General features: G+C 52.3%; 1 protein-coding gene across 1 annotated transcript; it reads right to left on the bottom strand.

The window, feature by feature from the left end:
* Nucleotides 1-1,493: 1,493 nt before the first annotated feature.
* SGK2 (serum/glucocorticoid regulated kinase 2) lies at nucleotides 1,494-17,810 on the bottom strand. Its single transcript, XM_021688978.1, has 13 exons — nucleotides 17,759-17,810; nucleotides 17,316-17,365; nucleotides 16,716-16,773; nucleotides 16,430-16,513; nucleotides 15,433-15,564; nucleotides 14,109-14,221; nucleotides 13,787-13,823; nucleotides 12,697-12,783; nucleotides 10,079-10,174; nucleotides 8,989-9,144; nucleotides 6,738-6,827; nucleotides 2,958-3,157; nucleotides 1,494-1,862 (listed from the first exon to the last, which is right to left on the bottom strand). The coding sequence occupies exons 1-12, from the start codon at nucleotides 17,792-17,794 to the stop codon at nucleotides 2,993-2,995; spliced, it is 1,104 nt and encodes a 367-aa protein (XP_021544653.1). The 5' UTR covers nucleotides 17,795-17,810; the 3' UTR covers nucleotides 1,494-1,862; nucleotides 2,958-2,992.
* Nucleotides 17,811-23,587: the final 5,777 nt, after the last annotated feature.

Here is a 23,587-nt window from a genome sequence, read left to right as displayed (position 1 = left end):
AGCCCATCGCGCTTCGTCCTTTAATATCAAGTATTCTTAGAGACTGATAAAAATGGTAGGACCCTACGGCCCAAACTTCGCTCCACCCTGAGGGAGAAGAGCGAAGGCTTCCGGCGGGACGCGGGGGTAGATGCTCCAGCCTGGACCCCAGGGGCGCAGGTGCAGAGCGGAGGGGCGAAGCGGGGTGGAGCTCTGCGGCTTGGACCCTGCGCGGCGGTGGGGGTGCCCAGAACCCAGATTAGCGGCTCCGTGCACGGTGTGGAAGGGCTTCGGGGTCTTGGGAGCCCAGGAAAGCCTTCCCGGGCGAGGGCGGGCAGGTTTAGTGGTGCGAATTGTCACTCGAGATAGTTCTTCCTCGTTGATTAGCCCCGCATCTCTGAGCGCCACCGTGCCAGGCCCGGGATATGGCCGTGAAGCCGCCCTCGGGGCCTCCCCGGACGGGGAGTTAGACCTTGGCCAGATCCTACAAAACAGTGAAAATATAAACGGTATTACTAAGGGAGCTGTGAGGGCCCGGAACTGGTCTGAAAGGCGCCCAGGATGAACAGAGATATGATTGATATTCATTAAGAAGAGTAATATTCACTAAGGCAAGGGCTGGAGAAGGAGCCGCTATGCCAAAGAGGCAAAGCCAGATAGAGGTTGTCCTGCCATCGCCATCAAAATGAAAAGCCAGGCGCCGGTAACCACAAACAGGCCCCCCTTCCCTCCAGGGGAGCGCCCCTTGCCCGCCCTGAGAGAGTGTGGACTGCAATGCCACGTCCTCGCGGGTCCAAACCAGGAGGAGAGACATCCGGCAGTTTGGGTTTACATTTATGTTTGTTACAATCTTCAACAGGTACAGAGTAGTACCAGCTTTAGGAGCTTGAAACACGCAACTCGTTGCCTTTACTGTTGCTGCAGAGGTAAAAAGAGAAGAGGATGAGAATTCTCTTGATGGGGATGCTGTAATTTGGTGCAAAATTAATAAAGATGGAAGTGATGTGTTCCCATTGGAGAGGGTGTAGGCTGTGCCACTTGAGGGTTTGGACAGGTCTGGAGTTCCTTCTGCCTGATGTACGGTCAGTGTTCGTAGAAAACCAAGTTCAATTCCCGGCTGTGCCTTGTACCAGCTGGGTGACCTTGGGCAGGTTGCTTAATCTCTCTGAATGTTCCTTATCTGTAAAGTGAGGTCAATAATTTCTAAATGCCGGTTTATCGTGAGAATTGTTTTTGTTTGTTTGTTTGTTTTTTATTTATTTGACAGAGAGCACAAGCAGGGGGAGCAGCGGAAGGAGAGGGAGAAGCAGGCTCCCCACTGAGCAAGGAGCCCAACGCGGGACTCGATCCCAGGACCCTGAGATCATGACCTGAGCCGAAGGCAGACGCTTAACCAACTGAGCCACCCAGGTGTCCCTATTGTGAGGATTGTTGATAATGCAGAACGTGCTCAATAAACATAGACAAAGCATGATCAGTTCAATATTATAGTTCTTCTTCATTTTTATTTTCTATCCTGGTGAAAATTTTGTGACTTTACCGTCTTAGACCACATGGAAGCATTGTGTGTTTCACAACCCATAGCAGCTTGTGTACTTTTGACAGTACTATCCTGTTACCTGACAACTACACTCTCGCTTTTTGCTTTGGGAAGTTGGGAGAATGTGGGCCTCTCCATCATGTTCCACATTTGTCAGTTAACAGTTGCTGTTATGATGGAAACCAAATCAGGGTGTTTCTTTCCAAGTTCTCAGCACATGTCATAGGGTAACAGTAACTTTTCCTGACCCAGCTTGGATCTCCAGTAGGTCAATGTTAGTGTCATTGGTGTGTCTTCCATGGTCTTCCAGCGTCATCCCCCCCGTTATTCCTGGGGCAAGGAGCTGAGCAGAAATAAAAAGGAAGAGAAAGAGTGGGGTTAGGAGGAAAAGGCAATAAAATCGCCAGCACACACTGATGTTAAAGTTCTCTCCTTGTCCCCAAGCCAAAAAGCCAAGAAGCCCACCCTGAAGTAGCTGATGAACCACAGGTCTGTGAAAAAAAGACCACTTTGCCACTGAAATAAGGCAATATGATCCATCCTACTCGGTTTTGTGGGTACTGTTACCACAGTTACCACATGAAAGCTTCTAGTCCCTTCCTTGAGTCAAAATCTGGCACAGGTGCATCCCTGGGCCACATGCCTGGCCCTCGCAGCACAGGAGGCTGGGAAAGTCAGTATCTAGCATTTTCAGCTACTGTAAGTAGAGGTAATTACTCCCCTTCATCAGGGCTCACGAGCTAGGAGACTCCCCGGACATAGGAAAGGGTTCAGGTGTCAGGCAGGCAAACCTAATAACAATGTCCAGTACCACCCACAACAACAACAAAAAGATACCATCAACAGAGGAAAATTAGAGCATGTTGAGTAATAGCCTATAGGCTTATTACATCTCTGTCATTTTACACATGGAGATAAAAATCCAAACACCAAGAGGTCCTTTGGTAGAGAGATGCTGGTTGCCTACCCCACATTTCCCCCTTCTCCTTTAGTATTAGAGCCTGTTTTCTTAGGGGTAGTAATGTGCCCCGCTAATAAACCACATATCCTAGCCTCCATCACAGGTAGGAGTGGATGGCTAATGAGCAGAAGCCATTGGTGGGGGCTTCTGGGGAAGCTCTGTCAAGGTGCTATTTTGCTCTTCCCTCCTTGCCTCCTTTTTCCTTGCCCAGGACACAGAAGCAGTGACCAGAGCTGCAGCAACCACTCCGTGGCAATGCGGCAAATCCTAATATTGAAAGCCAATCGCCGAGGATGGCAGAGCAGAAATGCAGAAAGCCTCTAAGTATCTGAAGACCTGTCCAACCAGCCTTGGACCACCTAACAACATTCTTCCTTTATGTGCTGGAAAAATATACGTAACCTTATTTAAGCCATTGTTACTTTGAGTCTCTGTTACTAGAAGCAGAAGGTAAGGAAGGTAATTCCTGAGGGATACCAGCTGTCTTCAGTGGCTACACAAGTGCTTCTCTTCTAGTAGTCCAAGATGGTCTCATCCTCTGGTGCATAGGAAAATCCCAGGAATGCACTCGAGGCCCCAGAACTACTGGCCACAGTGTCGGGAGTGCAGCCAATGGACCTTGAAACAGCTTCCTGGGTGAACTCGGGGTCAAAGTGTTTCAAGTCAGCAGGTCCTGCCTGTGAATAGAAACCAATGGTGACATAGGAACACGGCGGGCAGAGCTGCCAAAGGAACCCACAAGCCCTGAGAGGGATGTTAGGCCTCCCCTCTGAGGGCCTCGTGGACACCCACCTTTACCTGTCACTTACGTATGTGTATGCATTAGTCATCTTATTCCACGTGGCCCACTAACCACATATCAATTCCTCTAACCTCCTGGCACCCTGCCTGCGCCACACCAACCCTCTGACAAGTCTAGTCAATATACACTTACTGAATGCCTACCAGGCACTGTTCATGGCACTGGAAATACAGGAGAACAAAATAGAGTGGGCCCTTGCTTTCATGGAGCCTATACTATGCAGAGGGTAGGAGGACTGATAATGAGCATGTACAGAAATAGATAGCCTGGGGTGTTGATAGGCCTTATGAAGAAGACCAAATAAGGTAATATGGTAGCAGAGTGACTGGCTGGCTTTTGCCGTCTTGGAGAAAGACCTGTGTATCAGCTTTAATGGTCATAAGTCCTCCATCCGCCATCCAGAGGTGGAGTCTAGCTCTCCATACCTTTAATATGGTATGGGTTTAATATGGGTTAGCCACGTGACTTGTTTGGGACAACGGCATGTTACCGGACGTGAAGCAAGCCAAGGCTTGAGAAACACACATTGGGAGTTGTTCTCTCCTGCTGCACTTGGAACCCCGGGCCACCATGAGAACAAGCCCAGGCAAGCCTGTTAGAGTAGGAGAGGCCTCAGAAGGAGAATCCAGTTGCCCCAGCTGCTGGCCAACTGCCCGGCATTTGAGTGAGGCAGTTCTAGATCCCAGACATGAGAGAGTGCAGCAGAGACCAGCTGGCCTGGCACCGGCCAAAAAAACTCACCCAGCCAACCCACAGAATTGGAGTGAAATACAAAATTGTTTTAAGCCACCTCGTTTGGGGGGTGGCTTGTTAGGCAGCATGAGCTAAATGAATCAGCCTCTTTGTGAGGAAGGCACAGTCTCTGGAGAATACTAGGCCACCCGGGTTTTCTGAAGTGAGCAGGTGAGCAAGTGGAAAGGTCTGCATATCCGCTTGAGTATGCAAGCCTCAGGTTGTAGAACCAAAAACACCATGGTTTCCAACTTCTCAAAAAGGCCACAGGGCACAGTGGTCCCAGCTCAGGGACCAGCGTTCCAAGACCAGAGTGTAGATCCTGGCCCTGGCTCTTGTTAGCTGTGTGGTCCTAGACAAGACAGATGTTTTCTGTTTTTTACAGATGATATCAATGCTAAAGATACTTATTCAAGGTCTCACAGTGGTAGGTGACAGAACCAGGAATCCACTCCCAGTATGTCTTACTTTAAAGTCCATTCATTGCATCCTATTACCTCCCTGTCTAGCATTTTTTATATTATTCTCTCTCCAGGGTCTTTTACACCCCCAGATAAAGGTCTTTTTTACATCAGGGTCTTTTTTACACCCCCAGATAAAGAAACTTTTCAGCTACCTGGACTGAGTGTATCCTATCTGACAACTGTTGTCAAGACTCTGGTGCTCAAAGAGACACTCATGCACAGGTAATTCACGAAAGGCGAGGTGTAAATAGCAAACATTGGCAGTGTTGAGGTGTGCAGAGTACACGGATGGAAGCAGCTTGACACTGCTGAACTCTTCGCAGGTGGCTGAGTAAACCTCCAATGTCTGCTTCAAATGGGGCTCCTTTCATGTATACTACCACCGCTAATTAATATTAGTGCTAATTAACAGCACTAATTAAACACTAGCCACCTTGACTATAAAAGAAATTAAAACAATATGAGATGCCATGTTTTACTTAACAAATTTGCAAAGCTAAAAACAGTAACAACTGCACGGGGCGCCTGGGCGGCTCAGTCGTTAAGCGTCTGCCTTCGGCTCAGGTCATGATCCCGGGGTCCTGGGATCAAGCCCCGCATCGGGCTCCCTGCTCAGCGGGAAGCCTGCTTCTCCCTCTCCCACTCCTCCTGCTTGTGTTCCCTCTCTGGCTATCTCTCTCTCTGTCAAATAAATAAATAAAATCTTTAAAAAAATAAAAAATAAAAAAAATAAAAACAGTAACAACTGCACACGTTGCAGAGAGGAAGATGACAATTCTCCAGCCGACCCTGTTGACAGGAAGTGGATTTTACTCCCCACTGCACAGTTAAGGCAGTGGGAATCAAGAGCCTAGGGAGTGCCTGGCTGGCTCAGTTGGGGAGAGCAAGCAACTCTTGACCTCAGGGTCTTGAGTTCAAGCCCCACACTGGGTGTAGAGATCACCTAAAATTTAAAAAAAAAAGAAAAAACCTAAAAATGTTCACATTCTTTTGACCTGGTAATTCCCCACCTGGAATCCATCTTAGGAAATAATCAACCCAAGGCAAAGATACACACTTAAAGGTGTTCATCGGTACTTTTATGATAAAGAAAGAATGATAAATAACCTAAAGTTCACCATTAGGAGCATGGTTGAATAAATTATATCACCAACAGAGGGCTGAAATATTATGTAGCCATTTAAAATGATACCTAGAAAGTTTTATATGATTTGGGGGAAATAATGAGCTTGTTTCTAGCAAGAAAAGAAAGGTAAGGGGAGAAGATATCTGTATGTATAAAATATGACCTATGTAAAAACACACAGAAAAAGACAGGAAGGAATATGCCAGCAGCAGTTTCTCTTGGGCAGAGAGATAATAAGCTTTTCCTCCCTGCTGCTTTAAACTCTTGTTTTACACACCTTCTATAATGAATACATGTCGTTTTTATTATCAGGAGAAAAAAACTTTTACAGGGCTTGGTTCCATCTGGATGTGCTATGTGACAGAGAAGGGTTTATTTACTTATTGTTTTATTTTTTTTAAAGATTTTATTTATTGGGCGCCTGGGTGGCTCAGTCGTTAAGCGTCTGCCTTTGGCTCAGGTCATGATCCCAGGGTCCTGGGATCGAGCCCCGCATTGGGCTCCCTGCTCGGTGGGGAGCCTGCTTCTCCCTCTCCCACTCCCCCTGCTTGTGTTCCCTCTCTCACTGTGTCTCACAGAGAGAGTGAGAGAGACAGAAAGCACGAGCAGGGGGAGCGGCGGGCAGAGGGAGAGGGAGAAGCAGGCTCCCCGCTGAGCAGGGAGCCCCATGTGGGGCTTGATCCCAGAACCCTGGGATCATGACTTGAGCTGAAGGCAGATGCCCAACTGACTGAGCCACCCAGGCGCCCCTATTTACTTATTTTTTAAGACTTTATTTTTAAGTAATCTCTACACCCAACATGGGACTCGAACCTTCAACTCTGAGATCAAGAGTCGCAATGTCCACTGACTGAGCCAGCCAGGAGCCCCCAGAGGGTGCTTTAAACAGTGTAAAGGGCTCTCCAATGAAGGTTATTGGTGCTGAGAATGAAGGGGGGTGGGCAGCGTGGCTCATCACACAGAGCTGGACCGGCAGTCAGGACTTCTGGGGTCTAGACCCTGTTTTGCCTCTAACCTACCGTGTGGCCTTGGGCCCTTGCTTTTCCCACCCATAGAAAGAGAGTCGGCCCGGATCCCCTCCAAGCTCCCACCAGCCCCCAAAATCCAGAATCTGGAACACAGTGACTTCTTACCACATTTGGATTGAAGGGTGGAGTCAGCCTCTTGTGGTACAAGTCATCCCAGTTTATGGGGCTGAAGAATACATGGCTCTTTATCTCAAGCTGCAGGAAGAAGGTGCTGATCACAAGTAGCCCTCCCCAAAGCATTCCTCCCCACCCCACCCTCACCTCCCATGTCTGGGAGCTCTAAATCTACTGGCAACTGGCTGTCAAGCCCTAAAACCTTTACTGGGAAAGTAACTCATACTTCCAGCTGGTTTCCTGGGACAAAGGGCTGTTCTGCAGCCAGGTCTCTTCCCTTCACCACACCTAGAACCCAAACCCTTCTGCCCCATAGTATTCATTTATTCCTCAACCATTTACCGAGCGCCTACTCTATGCCAGCACCATGGGACGCTGTGGTGGTATGTCAGTGAACAAGAGTGCAGAACTTGCCTTTGGGGTTCCCAGAGGATCTTGCCACCCCACCCACCTGCCTCAGTGCATCTTGATTCTTCTAGAATGCAAACCAGAAAAATAGACCACATCAGCTCAGTAAGGAAGGTGAAGGAAGTAAAGCCTCAAGAAAAGCTGCAGGTTCCTGGAGGCCCAGAACTTAGGACTCAGCCCTGGGCCTCATTCACTACTTCTTTCCTAATCTAAGCCAATGTCAGCATCAAGTTCCTCCTGTCCCAGTGGGACCCTCTCTATCTGTGTTTCGGAAGGAATGATTCTCCAGATCCCTACATCATAACCACTCCCCACCTCATGCCCTGCATGCCTCTTAAAAAGCCAGATCCAAAATATCTTGAGTACCTAAGAAACAGATAACAATGGTTGCCTTTAAACTAAGGAACTGGGTGACTAGAGGGACTTTATCTTCATATCCTTTGAATTTTGATCTATGGGAATGTATACCTTATTTGAAAAATCATACATATTTTTTAAGATGCAAATTTCCACTTAGAAGAAGGGCACCAGTCTTTATAAAAGTCCCCTTCTTGGGCGCCTGGGTGGCTCAGTCGGTTAGCGTCTGCCTTCGGCTCAGGTCATGATCCCAGGGTCCTGGGATGGAGCCCCCACATCGGGCTCCCTGCTCCGCACAGAGCCTGCTTCTCCCTCCGCCTCTGCCTTTCTCTGTCTCTCATGAATAAATAAATAAAAAATAAATAAATAAAAAATAAAATAAAATAAAAGTCCCCTTCTTTAAGCTGGCCAGGGATGGGTAGGCAAACGCCCTAAATGTTGTTACACTTCATGGTATCCAGCATGTGTGGCTATGGGTACCAACACTTAGCACTGGCCTAAGTGCTTTGCATAAATTAATTCACGTGATCTTTATAGCAGCTGTGAGCTAGGTGATATTATTGCAGATGGAGAAACTGAAGCTTACATAGAGAAGTTATGCAATTTGCCCAAGGTCCTGCAACCAGAAAGGACTAGGAAGGTGGAGGAGGGATCTGAACCCAGGTAGTCTGTCCATGCATCACAACCACTCTGCTAGAAGAGAAAGCAAACTTCCAGGGAGAAAAGCACTGTGGTCTTCCTTTTATAAATTCAAATTATCTTTTGTTGAATAGAGAATGTAAGATTATTTTTCGAGTACTACTTTAATAAAAAAGAAACCATGAACTCATTACAGGAATCGAGAGTGAATTACTCATCTCTATATCCTGAATGCCCAGCCTGGCACTGGCAAAAACCAAGTCCAGTCCTCTCTCTGAACAGAAACCAGAGGAATTTCTTAAAACTGAAATTGAGTCTTGCCATACCCCTGCTCAAAACCCGCCAAAGTGGACCACGCTTCTTGTTCCTGCCACAGGACCTTTGCATATGCTGTGCCCTGTGTTGTCACCTCCTCAGAGCGGACCTCCCTCACCATGCTAGTGTAAATCCACTCCCTCTTATTATTGTCTGTCCTGGCTCGTTGTTCATTTATTTCCTGGTACTTGTCACACTCTGCAATAATTATATACCATAATGTTTGTTTGCTGTCTGCCCTCCCCCAATCAACTTAATAAGGGCAGAGACCCAGGCCCATTGAATCGCTAGAACCTAACTCAATGCCTGGCACATAGTAGGTGCTCAGTAAACATTGGTTGAATAAAAGAACTGGACTGAAGGAAGCAATTAAGCAGTAGCAGCTGTGAATTTCCAAATGAAGGAGTTCGCAATGCCTGGTTTTGGAGGGCAGCTGGATGCACATCACTGTGCTTCTAAGCTGCTTCTGCAGGAAGCTGAGCGCCCCCATCAGGCACCGGTGCGCTGCTAGCAGTTCACCTACAAAGTCTGATTTGGAGCCCAGCCGCTGCCTCTGGTCCTTGTGGAGAAGGCCGTGCAGGAGGTCGCAGGCAGCCACAGTCTGGCCCCCGGGGATCTGTAGTGGCTGGTACAGAATGTTCTCATACATCTGGGTCATGTCTTGGCTGTAGAATGGTGGCTGATGAGAGAAAGAGAGAGAGAGAGAAGCTGGAGGCTCATCCATGCTAAAGTGGGGAAAGGTCTCAGGGAGACTTAGAGCAAAGCCAGGTAATGGAAGGATTCAGCCAGACTGGGTCTTGTGCAATGGGTCATGCCGCAGACTGGAGAGAGACAGAGACCTCGGCTTCCGGCACAGAGGAGAGCCCTGCTGGGAAGGCTGAGACAGGGGGCCTCCCAGGAGCACCCCCTCTCCCAGCTCTCTCAACCCAGCTTGGGCACCAACTCTGCACTTTGCAAAGTGAACCCTTTCCCCCTCATCATTCCAGCCCAGCCGCACAGCCATCTTTGAAGACGGGTAGTAATTTGTTGGATAAGACAAGGCTCAGAGAGATTAAGCCACAGGGCCAGGAAGAGAGCCAGGCCCCACTCCGTGCCCAGACCCCACTCTTTCCTGAGGCTCTTCATCCTGCCTCCTCCGCTGGCTCTTCCTTTTCCTGACTCCCCACAGCCCGTTCTTTCATATCCCGCACGCTCTGTTGGCGAAGCCAGCCCAGAGCAACACCTCTGCTGGGGTAAGTCTACACAACGCCTATGCTGAGCAGGGAGCCTAGGACTGGCCCCAGGGCTGGTTCCACAAACTACCAGCACTGAGACCTTTCTGGACTTCAGTTTCCCTCTCGGTAAATAAGAACAACTCCGTTTCCTATAGTGGCAGCCTCCAAAGGCTGTTTCTAGGTGCTAAGGGAGTAACATGCGGGATGGTGTGTTGTAAAGTGCTGAACTAATGCTATTAAAGAAACATGCATAATCCTGACATCATCTCTTTGAGGTTGGAGTAGAGAGATGGCTCATTCAGTTCCTTGAGGAGCCTGAGGAGGCCACACAAGGGAGAGATCCACCCCCATCTCTTCCCAGAGCCACATGTCCCTTGCAGATGGTTACACCCCACTCACCAGGCCTTGCAGCATCTCGTAGAGAACTGCCCCCAAGCACCACCAGTCCACTGCCCGATCATAAGGCTCTTTACGAAGCACTTCTGGAGCTAAGTACTGTTGAGGAGAAATACACGTATATGAAAGATACTCGGTCTCAGTCACCCCAGTTGTAAGCAGGGCACTTAGAAGAAAAGATCACCAGGGGTTGATCCTGCTGTGATATTCACTTGGCTGTGCATATGTTCAATCAGCATCCCTTTGCCAAAGCCCAACTCTGTGCGTGACCCTTTGCCAACGTGCTGGAGACATAGGGGAGATCAGGCAGGACCGCCCTGTATAGTTGTGTAAGTGGGGCACCATACAAAAGTACCAGCCAAAAGGATATAGGGAGATGTAAGCCTGGCTGTGATTAACTCACCAAGCCATAATGCTAGTATAGGGCTATATCTGGCAACTTGATTAATGTTTAATAGAGTAACTTTTTCTAATTAATGTGCCCAAGGGGGTGCCTTTATCTAATTTGCACAAAAGCATCCAATTGGTGTCCTGGGAACAGGAAAGCCCTGTGAGTACTCACAGTGCACTGGGGAGACTAATGGTGAAGTGTAAGTAAACGTGGCCCATACTTGTCCTGGAAACCTCAGTGACAGAGAGATGGGTAGAAATCAGGAAAGAGGTGGTGACGCGTGAGCTCATATTGACAGATGAATGCATGCCACAGAGCTGTGCCTTCCAACAAGAAGAGGACCCAAGGCAGAGCTGTGCTTTCTGCCAAACCCAAGGGCTTGGTGACCCCTTAGCCTGGCGTCTCTGCCACTAAGGAAAGGGGTCTCAGCAACCGATGGAGCCATTTTGAGAGACTGTGTGAGTGTGGGAGGGGCAGGAAGTCACCCAGACCTGAGTCCATGTAGGACTCATTTAACCTCCCAGAACCCTGATTTCCTCCTCCATAAAATGGGGTTGCAGGATCCCTCCCTGGGAGCTGTTTTAAGGCTCTGTGCTAATCTAGGTGTAATATGGTATGTGTGTAGGCCTTGAACAATGGGAGCAACCATGGGTACTCTTGTCTGTGCTTCCGGGCAACACAACAGTGGCAGAGTTATGGAAGAGATGGCGTGTTGGGGCCCCATGTCTCCTACACAATCCAGGGTGTCCTATGCCCTGCTCCTCACCCTGGCAATGTCCAAGGAAGGGATGGCTGGGGTGTCAGGCTCTGGGAGACCAGCTCTGTCCAGGGGACACCCTGCCATATGCAAACACAGACAATGGCTCTTGCTCAGAGAGATCAGCAGTCCATCAGCTGCCCCAAAACCAAATGGAGGAGGCCCAGCTGAGATCTGAGATATAGATTTTCTAGCAGAGAACAATAGAGCAGCTAATGTCCTGTCCCATGCCAGATCAGGAGGAGCTTCCCTGTCCTATAGCCTCTGCCTCCCAGCCCCCACCCAGATATCTGTCAACTGGGAACCCCTTTGGGTCCAAGGTCCAAGGGTCAACACTGGTGGGAGTCCAGGGAAGGGTTTTCACCACAAGGCTCCAGGGAGGCCTTGGCAGGACACATAGACATGAATGAATTACTGCTGAGACCCACAGATTTTAGCCCCCCAGGCTCTTGGCAGCTGGAAGAGGGGAGTAGACCAGCATTTTACATTTGCAAGCTCTGATCTTAACTGTCAGGCCAAGCCCTCCTGTCGCACATGGACTTCACCCTGTAGGGCAGGCTGTCCAATATGGCAGCCACTCATCACACGGCTACCGAACACTTGAAAGGAGACTGATATCATTTCAAAGACTTAGTTAGAAAAAAAAGAATAGGGGCGCCTGGGTGGCTCAGACAGTTAAGCGTCTGCCTTCGGCTCAGGTCATGATCCCAGAGTCCTGGGATCGAGTCCCGCATCGGGCTCCCTGCTCCTTGGGAGCCTGTTTCTCCCTCTGCTTCTCTCTCTCTCTGTCTCTGTCTCTCATGAATGAATAAATAAAATATTTAAAAAAAAAAAAAAAGAAAAAAGAAAAAAAAGAATAAACTATCTCAACAATTTTATATTGATTGTATGTTGAAAGGACAATATTTTGTGTATATTGGGTCAATTAAAATATATTACTAAAATGAATTCCACCTGTTTCTTTTTACTTTTTAAATGTGGCTACTGGGAAACTTTACATTGAGTGTATGGTTTGCATGGCTATTTCTATTTCTTTTTTTTTTTTTTTTAAGATTTTATTTATTTATTTGACAGAGAGAGAGGGACAGCGAGAGAGGGAACACAAGCTGGGGGAGAGGAAGAAGCAGGCCTCCCGCCGAGCAGGGAGCCTGATGCGGGGCTCGATCCCAGGACCCCGGGATCATGACCCAAGCCGAAGGCAGACGCCCAACGACTGAGCCACCCAGGCGCCCCGGCTATTTCTATTTCTATAGGACTGCATTGCTGCAGAGCTTCCCTAGCAGCCCCCAGAGCTGGTGCCCCCATTACACGGACGAGGAAAGCAAGGCAGAGAGCACAGCCAGCTCAGGGCAAGGGCTTGGGTGACAGGAGTGAGCCTCCCCCACCCCGGTGTAACCTGTTGGCTCTAAGCAGGAGTTGAAGCTCAACCACTCATGGCCTGGCCTCTGACCTCTCCTACAAGGTTTGGCTTACCTCAGGGGTGCCACAGAATGTGGATGTGGTCTCCTCAGGCTCTACCCCTTCCTTGCAGAGGCCAAAATCCGTCAGCACCACATGTCCCTGCAGAGGAGGTGGGTGGGTGGTCTAAGCTAAAGGTATGGTCAGGCCTAACCCCAAAGCCCAGATGCTTCACCCCAGGGCAGCAGCTGTGGAGTCAGCTATAGGCTCTGGCCCAGGCTATGGGCTCCACTTAGAGACCCAGAGCTCCTAGACTGGATGCCAGGAGCAGTACAAGGGGCAAGCTGGGGGGATAGCATTGCACTATCTGCCCACCCCCCCCCCCCCGCAGCTTATCACAGACTTAGACCCATGCCCTACAACACGGCAGCTCCAGGAATGTCCTTGCTGAAGGGGACTGGTGGTGGCAGCTCCCTTGACAGAGGGCTGGCGTCTCAGAAAGGAACCATATCTTGGGGCAGCTGGGCAGGTGGGTGGCTGGTGGAGGTCATGGAGTGAGTGGATACTGGGGGGCTCTGCTTAGATCCCCCCTTTAGGAGCTGTCATGCCCACCCCCCCCCCCCTCTGGGACATTGCCCCCCCCCCAAGTTATGCCCCCCCCCCGGGGCAATCCCCACCCCCCGACTGGTCGATGCAGGGGCACAAAAGCCCAGCCTCCCTGCCTCAATTCGGAATGGGTCAAAAGAGTCGCCCCAGCTTGGGCCCCCCCCCCCCCGTAAGATCAGCCAAGGCCTCCTCAACTGCAACCACAATGCAGGTGGGCTTCCTCCTCTGCCCAATCCTGCCTCCTCACCCCCTTAAAACTGGATTTCTTAAGAGCATTCCCCAATAACCATCTGCACTCAACACTCCATCTGTTTCCAGGGGACCCAGTCTAAGACATGGAAAGACTACAAAGTCCAAGAGCCTCTACCTGGCTCCACCCCTACCCCCCACAGACCTTGTACACACACACACACACGTATGTGCACACATACTCGAATGCATCCCTACCCATTTGCACGCAGGTACAATGCTTGCACACACACTCATAAGCACACAGCACATGTGTGCAGCTATGTGCGCCCGCACGCGCGCACACACACACACACGCGCGCACAACAACCTGGCAGTCCAAGAGAATGTTCTCTGGTTTCAGGTCCCTGCAGAAAACAAGAGAAACGAGCACCGTGAGGTCTCAGTTAGTGAGGAGAGCCGGGAGCCCGGGGTCCTGGCAGGAGGACTATTCCTGGAGGCTCATAGAGATGTGGACGGAGAGCCCAAGGAGAATGGGCACTTGATCCCAGAAAGGAAGCTCCTACTCTACTCCCACTGCTGGGCTGTCCTCCTCGGACAAAGGGCCAAGTTCCCCAGGACCTAGGGGTCCACACAAGCCCTGGCATTTGTGGGGAGGGGCCAGGCCTGGCTGAGCCACAGGCGGGCCTCACCTGTAAATGATGTTGAGGGAGTGCAGGTAGCCAATGGCGCTGGCCACCTCGGCGGCGTAGAACCGGGCCCGGGGTTCCAGGAACCGGCGTTCCCGCTGCAGGTGGAAGAAGAGCTGGAAGGGGAGGAGGTGTGAGAGAGGGTCTCCGGGTGGGGGGCTGCAGCTGCTAGAGTGCAGGGTGCGGGGCAACTGGCCGAGTCACCTGCTCTCTGAGCTGCGATGTACTCGGATGGAAACGGGCATGCTTGGGGCACCTGGGGGGCTCCGTCGGGTAAGCATCTGATCTGACTCTTGATCTCAGCTCACACCTTGATCTCAGAGTTGTGAGGAGTGCAAGCCCCATGTTGGGCTCTGCGCTAGGCATGGAGCCTACTTAAAAAAAAGGGGGGGCATGCTGGCCCACACCATACAGAGCAGTCGTGGGTGTCCAAAGTGTCAGCAGGAGAGGTTAATTCACATGGACTGAGCAGCTACCGGGTTCCAGGCTTGAAGCCAGACCCTTTCACATCTCTTACCTCATTTAATTCTCATGACTACCTTTAAAGTATCAAATACGATGCCAGTTTCACCTAAGAGGAAACTGGGAGGGGCCGGGTGACTTGCCCAAGGCCATGTAGCTCATAACTGGCAGAGCGGCCAATGGCCCTGGGTCATTCAAAGATGTGTTTTCCCTCCCCCCAGGGCAATAAGATGCTCAGAGCTGTCAAACTGAGCCCAGCCTAGGTCTGCCTGTGAGCCAATTGCTTTGGTCTGTATTGCTGGCCTTGGAGAGGCCTTTACCTCTACCAGGGGACTTAGGGATCCTGAGCAAAAACTCCCCTCTTGGTATCAGGCCAAAAGTCATGAGCTCACACAGGTTCAATCTGGGATCACCCGCCCAGAGAGACAGAGTGAAGTCCAGGACAGAGCCCAACTTATCCCAGCTGTGCTTCTGGGTCACCCAGTGGCCTTGGGTCTCTGTTTACCCCAGGGACCAATCACCCCCACCCAGTGGCCTGTGGTATAAAAAAGGGGCGTTGGGAATCTTGACCGCAGAGCTCCACTAACTCTGGCCTTACCCAGGTGTGCTGAAGTGAGTCTGGGCAGCCTTGCGTGGGGGCAGTCAAAAAATGCTGTGGCCGGGAGCCAAACAGACTTGCATTCAAATCCTGGCTCTGTCAGGGACAAGCTGGGCGGCCTTGAGCAAGGGAGTTACCTCCTGAGCCTGAGTTTTTCAGCTACAAAATGGGTCTGTTGTGAGGATGAGGGGAGATCATTCCAGAATCTGGTACACACCGGGCACGTAAGAGCCCAGCCCAGGAAAGCCTCCCTGGGGGTCCACACACCTCTCCCCCGTTGACATAGTCGAGCACGAAGTAGAGCTTCTCGGGCGTCTGGAAGGAGTAGCGTAAGCCCACCAGGAAGGGGTGCTGTACGTTCTTCAGCAGCACACTGCGCTCCGCCATGATGTGGTTCTGCTGTGGAGTCATAGGCAGGGGTCCATGTCACAACCCGCCACAGCCCCTTGTACCCTGGCACAGCCCATGTGGCCTCACTCACTCATGGGGTTGCCCTGCCCAGGACCTTCTCATGCCCCTGCTCAAATACCCACTGTGGCTCCTTAGTGCCCTCAGAGCCTAGCAGGCAGGATTCTGAATGGTCAGCCTCATCCCCAGGCTCATAGGTGCCCCTCCAGCCCCCGGGGTCAGAGACCTCTGTCCCCCTCCCCTGGGGTGATAAGGCAAGCGGACGTGATTACTGCATAAAAGGAGCCACACTCATGCTTTTGTTCATGCTGTTTTTCCTGCCTGGGCACCCCACATTCGAGGCCAGCTGCCAGGCCACCTCCCCTATGTGCTATGTGCCCTCACGATGTCCTTGTTAACATTAATTCCCTCGCCTGAGTCCTCTGATTGATAGTCAATCCTCTCTCAGGGCCTGCTCCATGCCCCCTCAGGGGGCTGGATTAAAGAGACTCAAGTCAGCTGAAGAATCTACAATTCCGGGACGGCTGTGGCTTGAGGGGCCTTTGGAGAGTATAAAGTAAGCCTCCAACACCTCACATCTAGGGAGGCTGGCAGCTAGACAGGGCAGAGGGCTTGTCAGCCATGGAGCCCTGAATTTCCCGGGGGAAGGTGGAGGGCTGGGACGGCGTCCTCCCAAAAGCCCTGTGGGTGAGCCAGTTGGCCCAGCTTCCTTGAGAAGGGTCAGCACCCTCAGCACCACCTGGGCCTATGTCTGCTATGACCGCAGCCGCGCCCAGCCCCATGGGTCCTTCAGAGCTGGGACCCATCTCGGGAAACCACCCTAGGCTGGGAAATGCCTGAGCACAAGTTCTGGTACCTCTTTCTTCTTTAAGATGGACTTTTTCTGCAGCACCTTCACTGCATAGAACATCCCGTCAGACTTGTGCTTGGCCAGCAGGACCTGAGCAGAAGCACAAACGCAAGGTCCCATGGGGGCCGACTCCTCTGAACTTCGGATTTCTCCATCAGCCCCTGGCTCTGGCCCCGAGTCCGTGATTCTGCAGGTTCTGAGCTCCCGCTTTGCACATGCAAGCAACAGGCAGAGGGTGGAGGAGGCCAGGGAAGGGAAGACCCAGGCCTCCCAACCTCACTGTGTCACTCACCTTCCCGTAGCTCCCTTTGCCAATGACTTTCAGGAAGTCAAAGTCAGTGGGCCTGGCACTGGGGGGAGGGGAAGAGCACAGGTCAGCATTTGTGAACTTGGGAAACCTGGCTCCTGAGATCAAATCCAGGCTTCTCTTTAACTTGGAAGCTGGGGAATAGAGGGAGCTTTCCAAGAGCCAAGCCTCCTCACCACTGAAGCATGCCATGTTCTCCCAGCCAAGAGGGCATGGAGGACTGGCCCCTGCCCCTGGGGATCCACAGTCGAGTAACCAACAGGTAAGTTGGGGAGAAAACCAGACACAACTGCATAGAAGGCAAGAGATCTGGCCCCCCAGACCTGAGAAGGGCCTGAAGGGTGGGGAATTGCTAACAATGCAGACTTTAGGGTGCATTTGAGGCATGTGACTCAGCATGGGCAAAGGCTGGGGAATTAGTGGGAGATAAAGCTGGGGGACGGTCCTGGGTCCCAGGTGGCAGAGGGTCTTGATGGTAGACCAGAGAACTTGGATCTGATTCTCAAGAAGAGGGGAGCCGGGTATGAGAGGAGTCAGGTATGAGGGGAGCCAGGGAGGAAAGTTGCTTGAGAGACCAGAACTCACTTTGGGTTGGCTGAAGGTCCCAGGTTGATGTTCCCATTGGCCCTTGAGGGCTAAAGACATTTACAGAAAAGTCAGTAAGATCAGCAGTGACTGTGTGTTAGGATCCTCAGCACCCCACTTTCCCTTGGCCTAGGCCCTGCTCCCTTTTCTACTAGCCTGCCTGCTCCCTCCTTCCTTCTTTCCACTTGTCTACCAACCCACCCAACCATCCACCATCTCATCTGCTTCTCCTAACACCCCATTTTCTTCTTGAAGCTCTTGCCCAACTCTGTGCCCTGTTTACCCTGCAAACGGCCCACTTCTGTGAGCTCACAGTGACCCCTGTCTGCCCCCCCCAGTCCTGCTCCAGGTGGGCCCATCAGGCTGGCCTGAGCTTCCACAGATTTCCCCTGTGGAGGAAGTGAGCCCCCTAGTGGTGGGCAGGGGAACCAAGACCCACTCACCTGAGGACTAGGGGTCCCGGCCCGGCTAGAGTCCATTCTCTAAGCAGCAATCAGGTGGGCTCTGGGGACACAAGAGGGACCAGGCATGAGACAGCTGTTTTGGGGGAAGGAGTGTCATCTGTCTAGGGCTTTAGGCACTGCTGCGCTCTCCACTCCTCCCCAACCCTGTGCACCTGCCACAGTCTGAGCATCTCCCACCCAAGGCCAATGACCCCAGCAAGGGACAAGAACTGATGTACCCTGGACCCAGCTTCTCTATTCAGATATCTCAAGAGAGCCAGGGGGAATGGCCAAGGGTAACCCTGCCAGGCTGGATCTTTTCAAGGGTTGGGGACTGCCAGTACGGCAAGATCCCTGTGAGCCAGGGCAGCTCTGGAAGTCTAGGATGGCCAGGGCTGGAGGGCTGGGCTCCCCAGGCTCCCAGACAGGCATATGCAACCCTGAATTCCTGTGGACAGCCCTGAGCTGGGATCTGTGTTGTGTTGACTATTATCTCCCTGCCACATGGACTTCTAATTAATGCCCCTAGAATGGCAGCTGCCCTGGGGGCCTTGGAGAGAAGACCCATGCCTGGCTAGTGTCTGTCTGAAGAGTGTGACCAGCTGGTCTATGCAGCCAGGAGCACAGTGTCTTTCCTGCTCCCTGTCTGCAGGGTGAAGGAGGTTGGTGTGTCCGGGCCCTGGCTCAGGATGCCCACGGCACACCCCTGCTTGGAAGGCCAAGGCTAAGACCTGAGATCCCCCCCTAAGAACTCAGTTGCTCACGGAGGCTGCAGGTACTGGACATCCCAGGACCACAGCCTTGACCCGCTGGGGGACCTGGGCTGCAGCCTAGCCCCTCTGGATAAAAACCACCCGTCTTTACAAGGGAGGATCCTAGAGCAACCACCCCCATGGCCTTCTTGGGTGCTGACAAAGTGACCCCAGGGGAAAGGAGGGAATCCCCTAGCCCAGGCTGCTCCAAAAGGCCCAGCCCTGTGGGGCCCTGAGAGCACGAGCTGCAGAGCTGCCTGATTGGAAGTGTAGCCCGGCTTCAGCCAGCGCCCTGGGGTCCGTGCCCCCCCCCGAGGGCCCACAACGCTGCCACACCCGCTCCTGGGCTGACCCAGTGGGCCCCTTTGCTGGGCCCTGGCCTCTCCGGCCCCACGTACCTGCGCAGCCCGAGGAGAGGCCACTGAAAGAGCCAGCAGTTGGAGCCGGAGGACAGGCCGTGGACAAGAGAGCCTCCCTCTGTTCTCCCAACAAGGGCCGAAGTGTTAGTGCCTGGCGCCGGCCCGGCCCCAGCGCCCAGCCCAGAACTGCCAGCAGCAGCCGCACGGGGGCTGTTGATGTCACGTGGGATCCAGTGGCGCTTAAGATGGGACCAGAGACCTTGGTTCCCTCGGGGACATCGCCTCCCCCTGGGGGGTGGGGGGAAGGGGGTGCGCAACAGCTGCAGGAATGCCCTGCTCACGCCTGGGGCTTGTTCGAATGTGTGCCAGCGTGTGGCTCAGGCTGCGTGCGTGTGCGTGTGTGCATGTGTGTGTGTGTGCGTGTGCAGGGGGCTTGTCTAGAAGACATGCTCCCTGGGGCCTACCCAGGCCTGGTGTAGATAGATCATCATAAAGGTTCCAGCGAACTCATCCACGGCAGCTGAGAGCACTTTGCCTTCCAAGAATCTGCAGGTATTTCAGGGCACAGGTGTCTGGCCCAGTCCAGCCAGCCTTGGCCTTTGACTGCTGAGCACCTGGCCCTTCCTTGCTGGCTGCTCTAGGGCCCTGGTCCACTGTCTCCAGGGCAGGACTGGTTGGCCCACAGCTCCAGCTGTGTAACTGGCAGGAATTGGCGTCCTGACCAGCACCCTGGCTCATGGAGGCCTGGCTGCGTGGTGTAATACTTAGGTACTCACGGGGTCCCTTCCTCTCCCCAGGAGCTCGTGAGGGGTGTTCTAGGGGAATGAAAGAGTTGACAGGGCCTGACACAGCCCCTGCCTTTCTGGAACTTTCTGTGTGGCTACCGTATGCCACACTTAGACCTCTGCAATTCACCACAGTGGAGAGATCCATGGGGCCAGGGCTAAGGTTGGCCAGGGAGGGACCTGAGCCCACTGGCCTCGGGGGTTCTGTCTGGGCTCTGAAGAGCAGAGGACCGGGGGGTGCCACCGAAGAAAACCCAAGTGAACAATATCAGAGCCTTCCCTCTTTCAATAAAACAGAAATGTTGAACCAATACACAGATGGGCAGGATGTCATGTTGACAAAACACATACCCACAACAAGGACATTTCTTTTCAATAACAAGACCCTGATAGGGCCTTTATTCAGCAGCACTGTTTAGAACAGGAGATTAATGGTAACAATAATCATAACTGAAGTGCCCCGCTCAGAGCACCCACCGGCTGTGGCACTCCCTCTCTTGACCTGACATCCCTTTTCAGGTACGGTTCCCCTTCTCTGTCCCCCATTTCAGTTAAACTCCTTGAAAGAGTTGTCTGGATTCAGTTTCTACTCCTTCTCCTTTTCTCTCTCGAACCCATTCCAAAGAGGCTTGAACCGCAGCCCTCCACCGAGACCCTGGGCCCGTGATTCCCACGTTCCAGAGCCAGTGATGAGTTCCTCAGCCCCAGCTCGCCCAGCTTCTCAGGAGGATTGGGCACACCTGGTCTTCCCACTTGGCTTCTGGAGCTCCTGGTTTTCCTTCCATCTCACCAACTGCTCTTTCTCCATCCCTTCTGCTGGATCTGCCTCCTCTTTTGCCACTCAACGGTGGTCTGTCCCAGGGTTCAGTCCTCGGACCTCTATCTACACTTGTTCCTGAGTCGATCACAGCGGGTTCACGGCTTTAAGTACCAGCTCTACTCGACAATTCCCAAACCTGTCTCCCTAGTTCTGACTCTCTCCTGCACTAAATCTGGGCTTATATATCTAACTGCGCCCTGAGCGGTTCACTAGCTGGTTTCCTGGAAGCACCTCACTCATAACACGTCCAAAACACGAGTCCTGCCTCGCTTTCCTTCCACTCCGCCCCAGCCTGCTCCTCCCTCAGTCTTCCATCTACCACCTGCTCTAAGATTCAAGCTAGCAACTCGGAATTCAATCTAAAAACATGGCACCTTCAGCCGCCTCCAGTCCACCATGAAATCCCATGGGGGGGCTTCTACCTTCACACTGAATCCAGAGAGCACTGCTACCCACCAGTGCTGCTGCCATGTCCCTACCTGAGCCACTGTCACCACTTGCATGGATTATCGCAATAGCTGCCCTACCGTCTCCTGATTGTTAGTTTTACCCTCTACAATGTTTCTCCACCCAAAGCCGGAGCGCCACTTTTAAACCGGAAGTCGGACCACGTGACCTGGCTGCTCAAAAACTCCGGTCGCTTCCCATCCCACCTAGGATTAAAATCTACCACGGTCTTCGAGATTCCGTGTGACCTGGCTCCTGTCGCCGTCTCCACCTTGGTCCCCATGCTCTCCCTCTCACCACGCTCCAGCCCCTCTGGCTTTCTTGCTGTTGCTCAAACACACCGAGTGCCCTCTGGCCTCCGGCCCCTGGCACTTCCTTTCCCCTCTGCCTAGAATGCTCTTCCCCCAGACTCCAGCATGGCCTGCTTCCAGGAACATCACAGAGGTCTCTGCTCAAATGTCCCCTCTCAGAGAGGCCTTTTCTGGTTATGAATGACTGATTTTCCTGGTTTGTCTGGGACGGAGGGTTTCGGGGGATGTGAGACTGTGAGGGCTAAAGCTAGAACAGTCCTGGGGCAAAGCAGGATGGCTGGTCACTGTATAGCACCGCTCCCGCCCGCCCCCTATCCACTTTTTCTGCTTTATGTCTTACTTTCTAACACATACCACTCTGACACCTTATCATCAACTCTTTACTTTGTCTTGAACTAAAACATCGGCTCCACGAGGGCAAAGATTTTCTTGTTCTCTGTTGAATCCCCAGCACCTAGATAAGGACCTGGAATACGATTGGGGCTCAGTACATATTTGACTAATGAATCAGGAATGAGCTGATAAGATCAATGATAGTACATATATAAAATGGAAAATTACCCAACTGAAAAACGATAGATTTGTAAATCAGAACGGGAATATATGTGTGATACAATGTCAAGCAAAAAAAAAGGGCATTGCAAAATGGTAGGTGTACCAGGGAGACCATCTTTATAAGAAAATAGAGACATGCGTGCACATTTACATTTGTGCATAGTCACCAAAAAAGGCTGGACGTTTACACCCCAAGGTGACAGCGGGTTAGGCTAATTTTTATCTTTGTACCTTGGTGTAAAATGTCTCCAGGGGTTGCTGTTCACTTAATACTGAGGTACTAAGGCCTGGAGAAACTTTGACACGTGCACTGCCCACCGCCACACTCCCATCACCTTGACTGGGGCTCCCACCCCTGAGCAGCTCGCAGCTCCTATGCCTTCTTTCTCACCTGCACCATTGTCTGCTGATTTTCTGGCCAGAGGCTGGGCATCAGTACCTCCTCCTGACTATCCAGACCTACAGAGATGCCTGTGAACCCGCGGGGTGCGGTCCAAGTCCCTCCAGGAGCCCTCAAGTCTGTCCTTCCTCTTAACTGCCACAGCCCAGACGTGCACACCTCTGCCCCATCATGACTCGGACCTGCTCCCACCTCCCAAGGCCTGCTGGATGCAGCGGGGCTGGGGGTCACGCAGTTCCCTCTCCTTGGAGTGCTGCCCTCACCATTCTGGTCTGCTCAGCTAGCCCTTTGCATCTGTCCTCATTTGCCTTCCCCAGAAGCCTTGCCAGACCACCCCCTGCCGCCCGATCCCATAAACTCTTGTCCCCTTCTCCGTGCCCGCTGCTGCTCTAACACCTGTCTTCACCTTCACCTACCTACTATAACTTACTCATTTACATGCCTGCCTGCCCAGTGCATACCAATGACATACCAAGGACGGTACAACCCAGTACCAGCTTGGTCTTATTTTGTTCCCACAGCACCAGGGGTTAGAAGCCACCCGTGTCCCTGTTTTAAGGAGGAGGAAACTGAGGTACGGAGAGGTGAAGTGGCTTGATCAAGACACCGAGCTAGTAAACGCTGTAACTGGGATTTGAACCCAGGTAATCCGACCCCAAAGCCTGTGACCTGGAATTGCAGGAAGAAGTGAGGAATGTAGAAAAGGAAGGAAGCCAGGGTTGTGGCTGGATTAGTTAGGAGGAGAGGAGATTAGGTGACCCAGGAGGCAGAGAGGCAGTTGAGAGGGAAGGAAGGAAAGGAGGGAGGAGAAAGAAGTTAGAAAGGAAGGGGATTATGGAGGAAGGGAGGATGGCAGGAACATTAGGAAGGAAAAGGGAAGGAAGGGAAATAGGAAAGAGGGTGCTAGGAACGAAAGGGAGGACACTGGTAGCCAGAAACGAAGCCAGCCAGGTAACCCGTTTGGCAGTTTGGCAGCCCGACAGGCCGGGAATCAGGGGTCCTGCTCACGCCTGAGCCTCTCACCTGAAAACGCTGGGTCCCAGCTCAGGTCCTGGGGAGCAGCCCGGGCCGCAGCTCTGCCCTCCTGTCTCTCTGCATGGTCCCTCTGACCTGAAACCCAGCCCTGACGTACCGGACAATCTTCCCAGTCAGGAGCGACTTGTCACCCCCTGGCTTGGCTCCCGAACCAGCTGGGAGCTGGCTGCAGGGCCTTCTGGTTACTAATTAACCCTGGACCTGAATCACGACGCCCGGCCATACCCACTGGCTTCTAGACAGGCCCAGCCCTGGGGACCCTCTGAACTTTAAAGAGCTACTGCACAATTCAAGCTGTGTGACCTTGGGCGGGTGACTCAGCTCACTGAGCCTCATGTGGATTGGTGAGGATGGCGTGTGTCCTG

Source organism: Neomonachus schauinslandi, chromosome 10 (genome assembly GCF_002201575.2).
Source record: "Neomonachus schauinslandi chromosome 10, ASM220157v2, whole genome shotgun sequence".
NCBI lineage: Eukaryota > Metazoa > Chordata > Mammalia > Carnivora > Phocidae > Neomonachus > Neomonachus schauinslandi.
The sequence above is the reverse complement of the archived record's forward strand: the minus strand, read 5'-3'. Positions and strand labels throughout refer to the sequence as shown.

Excerpts from the sequence above, each read along its gene's own strand:
- SGK2 (XM_021688978.1), bottom strand. The coding sequence starts at position 17,794 with ATGGACTCTAGCCGGGCCGGGACCCCTAGTCCTCAG. Across the intron at positions 9,145-10,078 it reads ACGAGATGCTGCAAGGCCTG|CCACCATTCTACAGCCAAGA; the intron begins GTGAGTGGGGTG and ends TTCTCTCATCAG. Across the intron at positions 3,158-6,737 it reads CACCCTTCAATCCAAATGTG|GCAGGACCTGCTGACTTGAA; the intron begins GTAAGAAGTCAC and ends TTCTATTCACAG.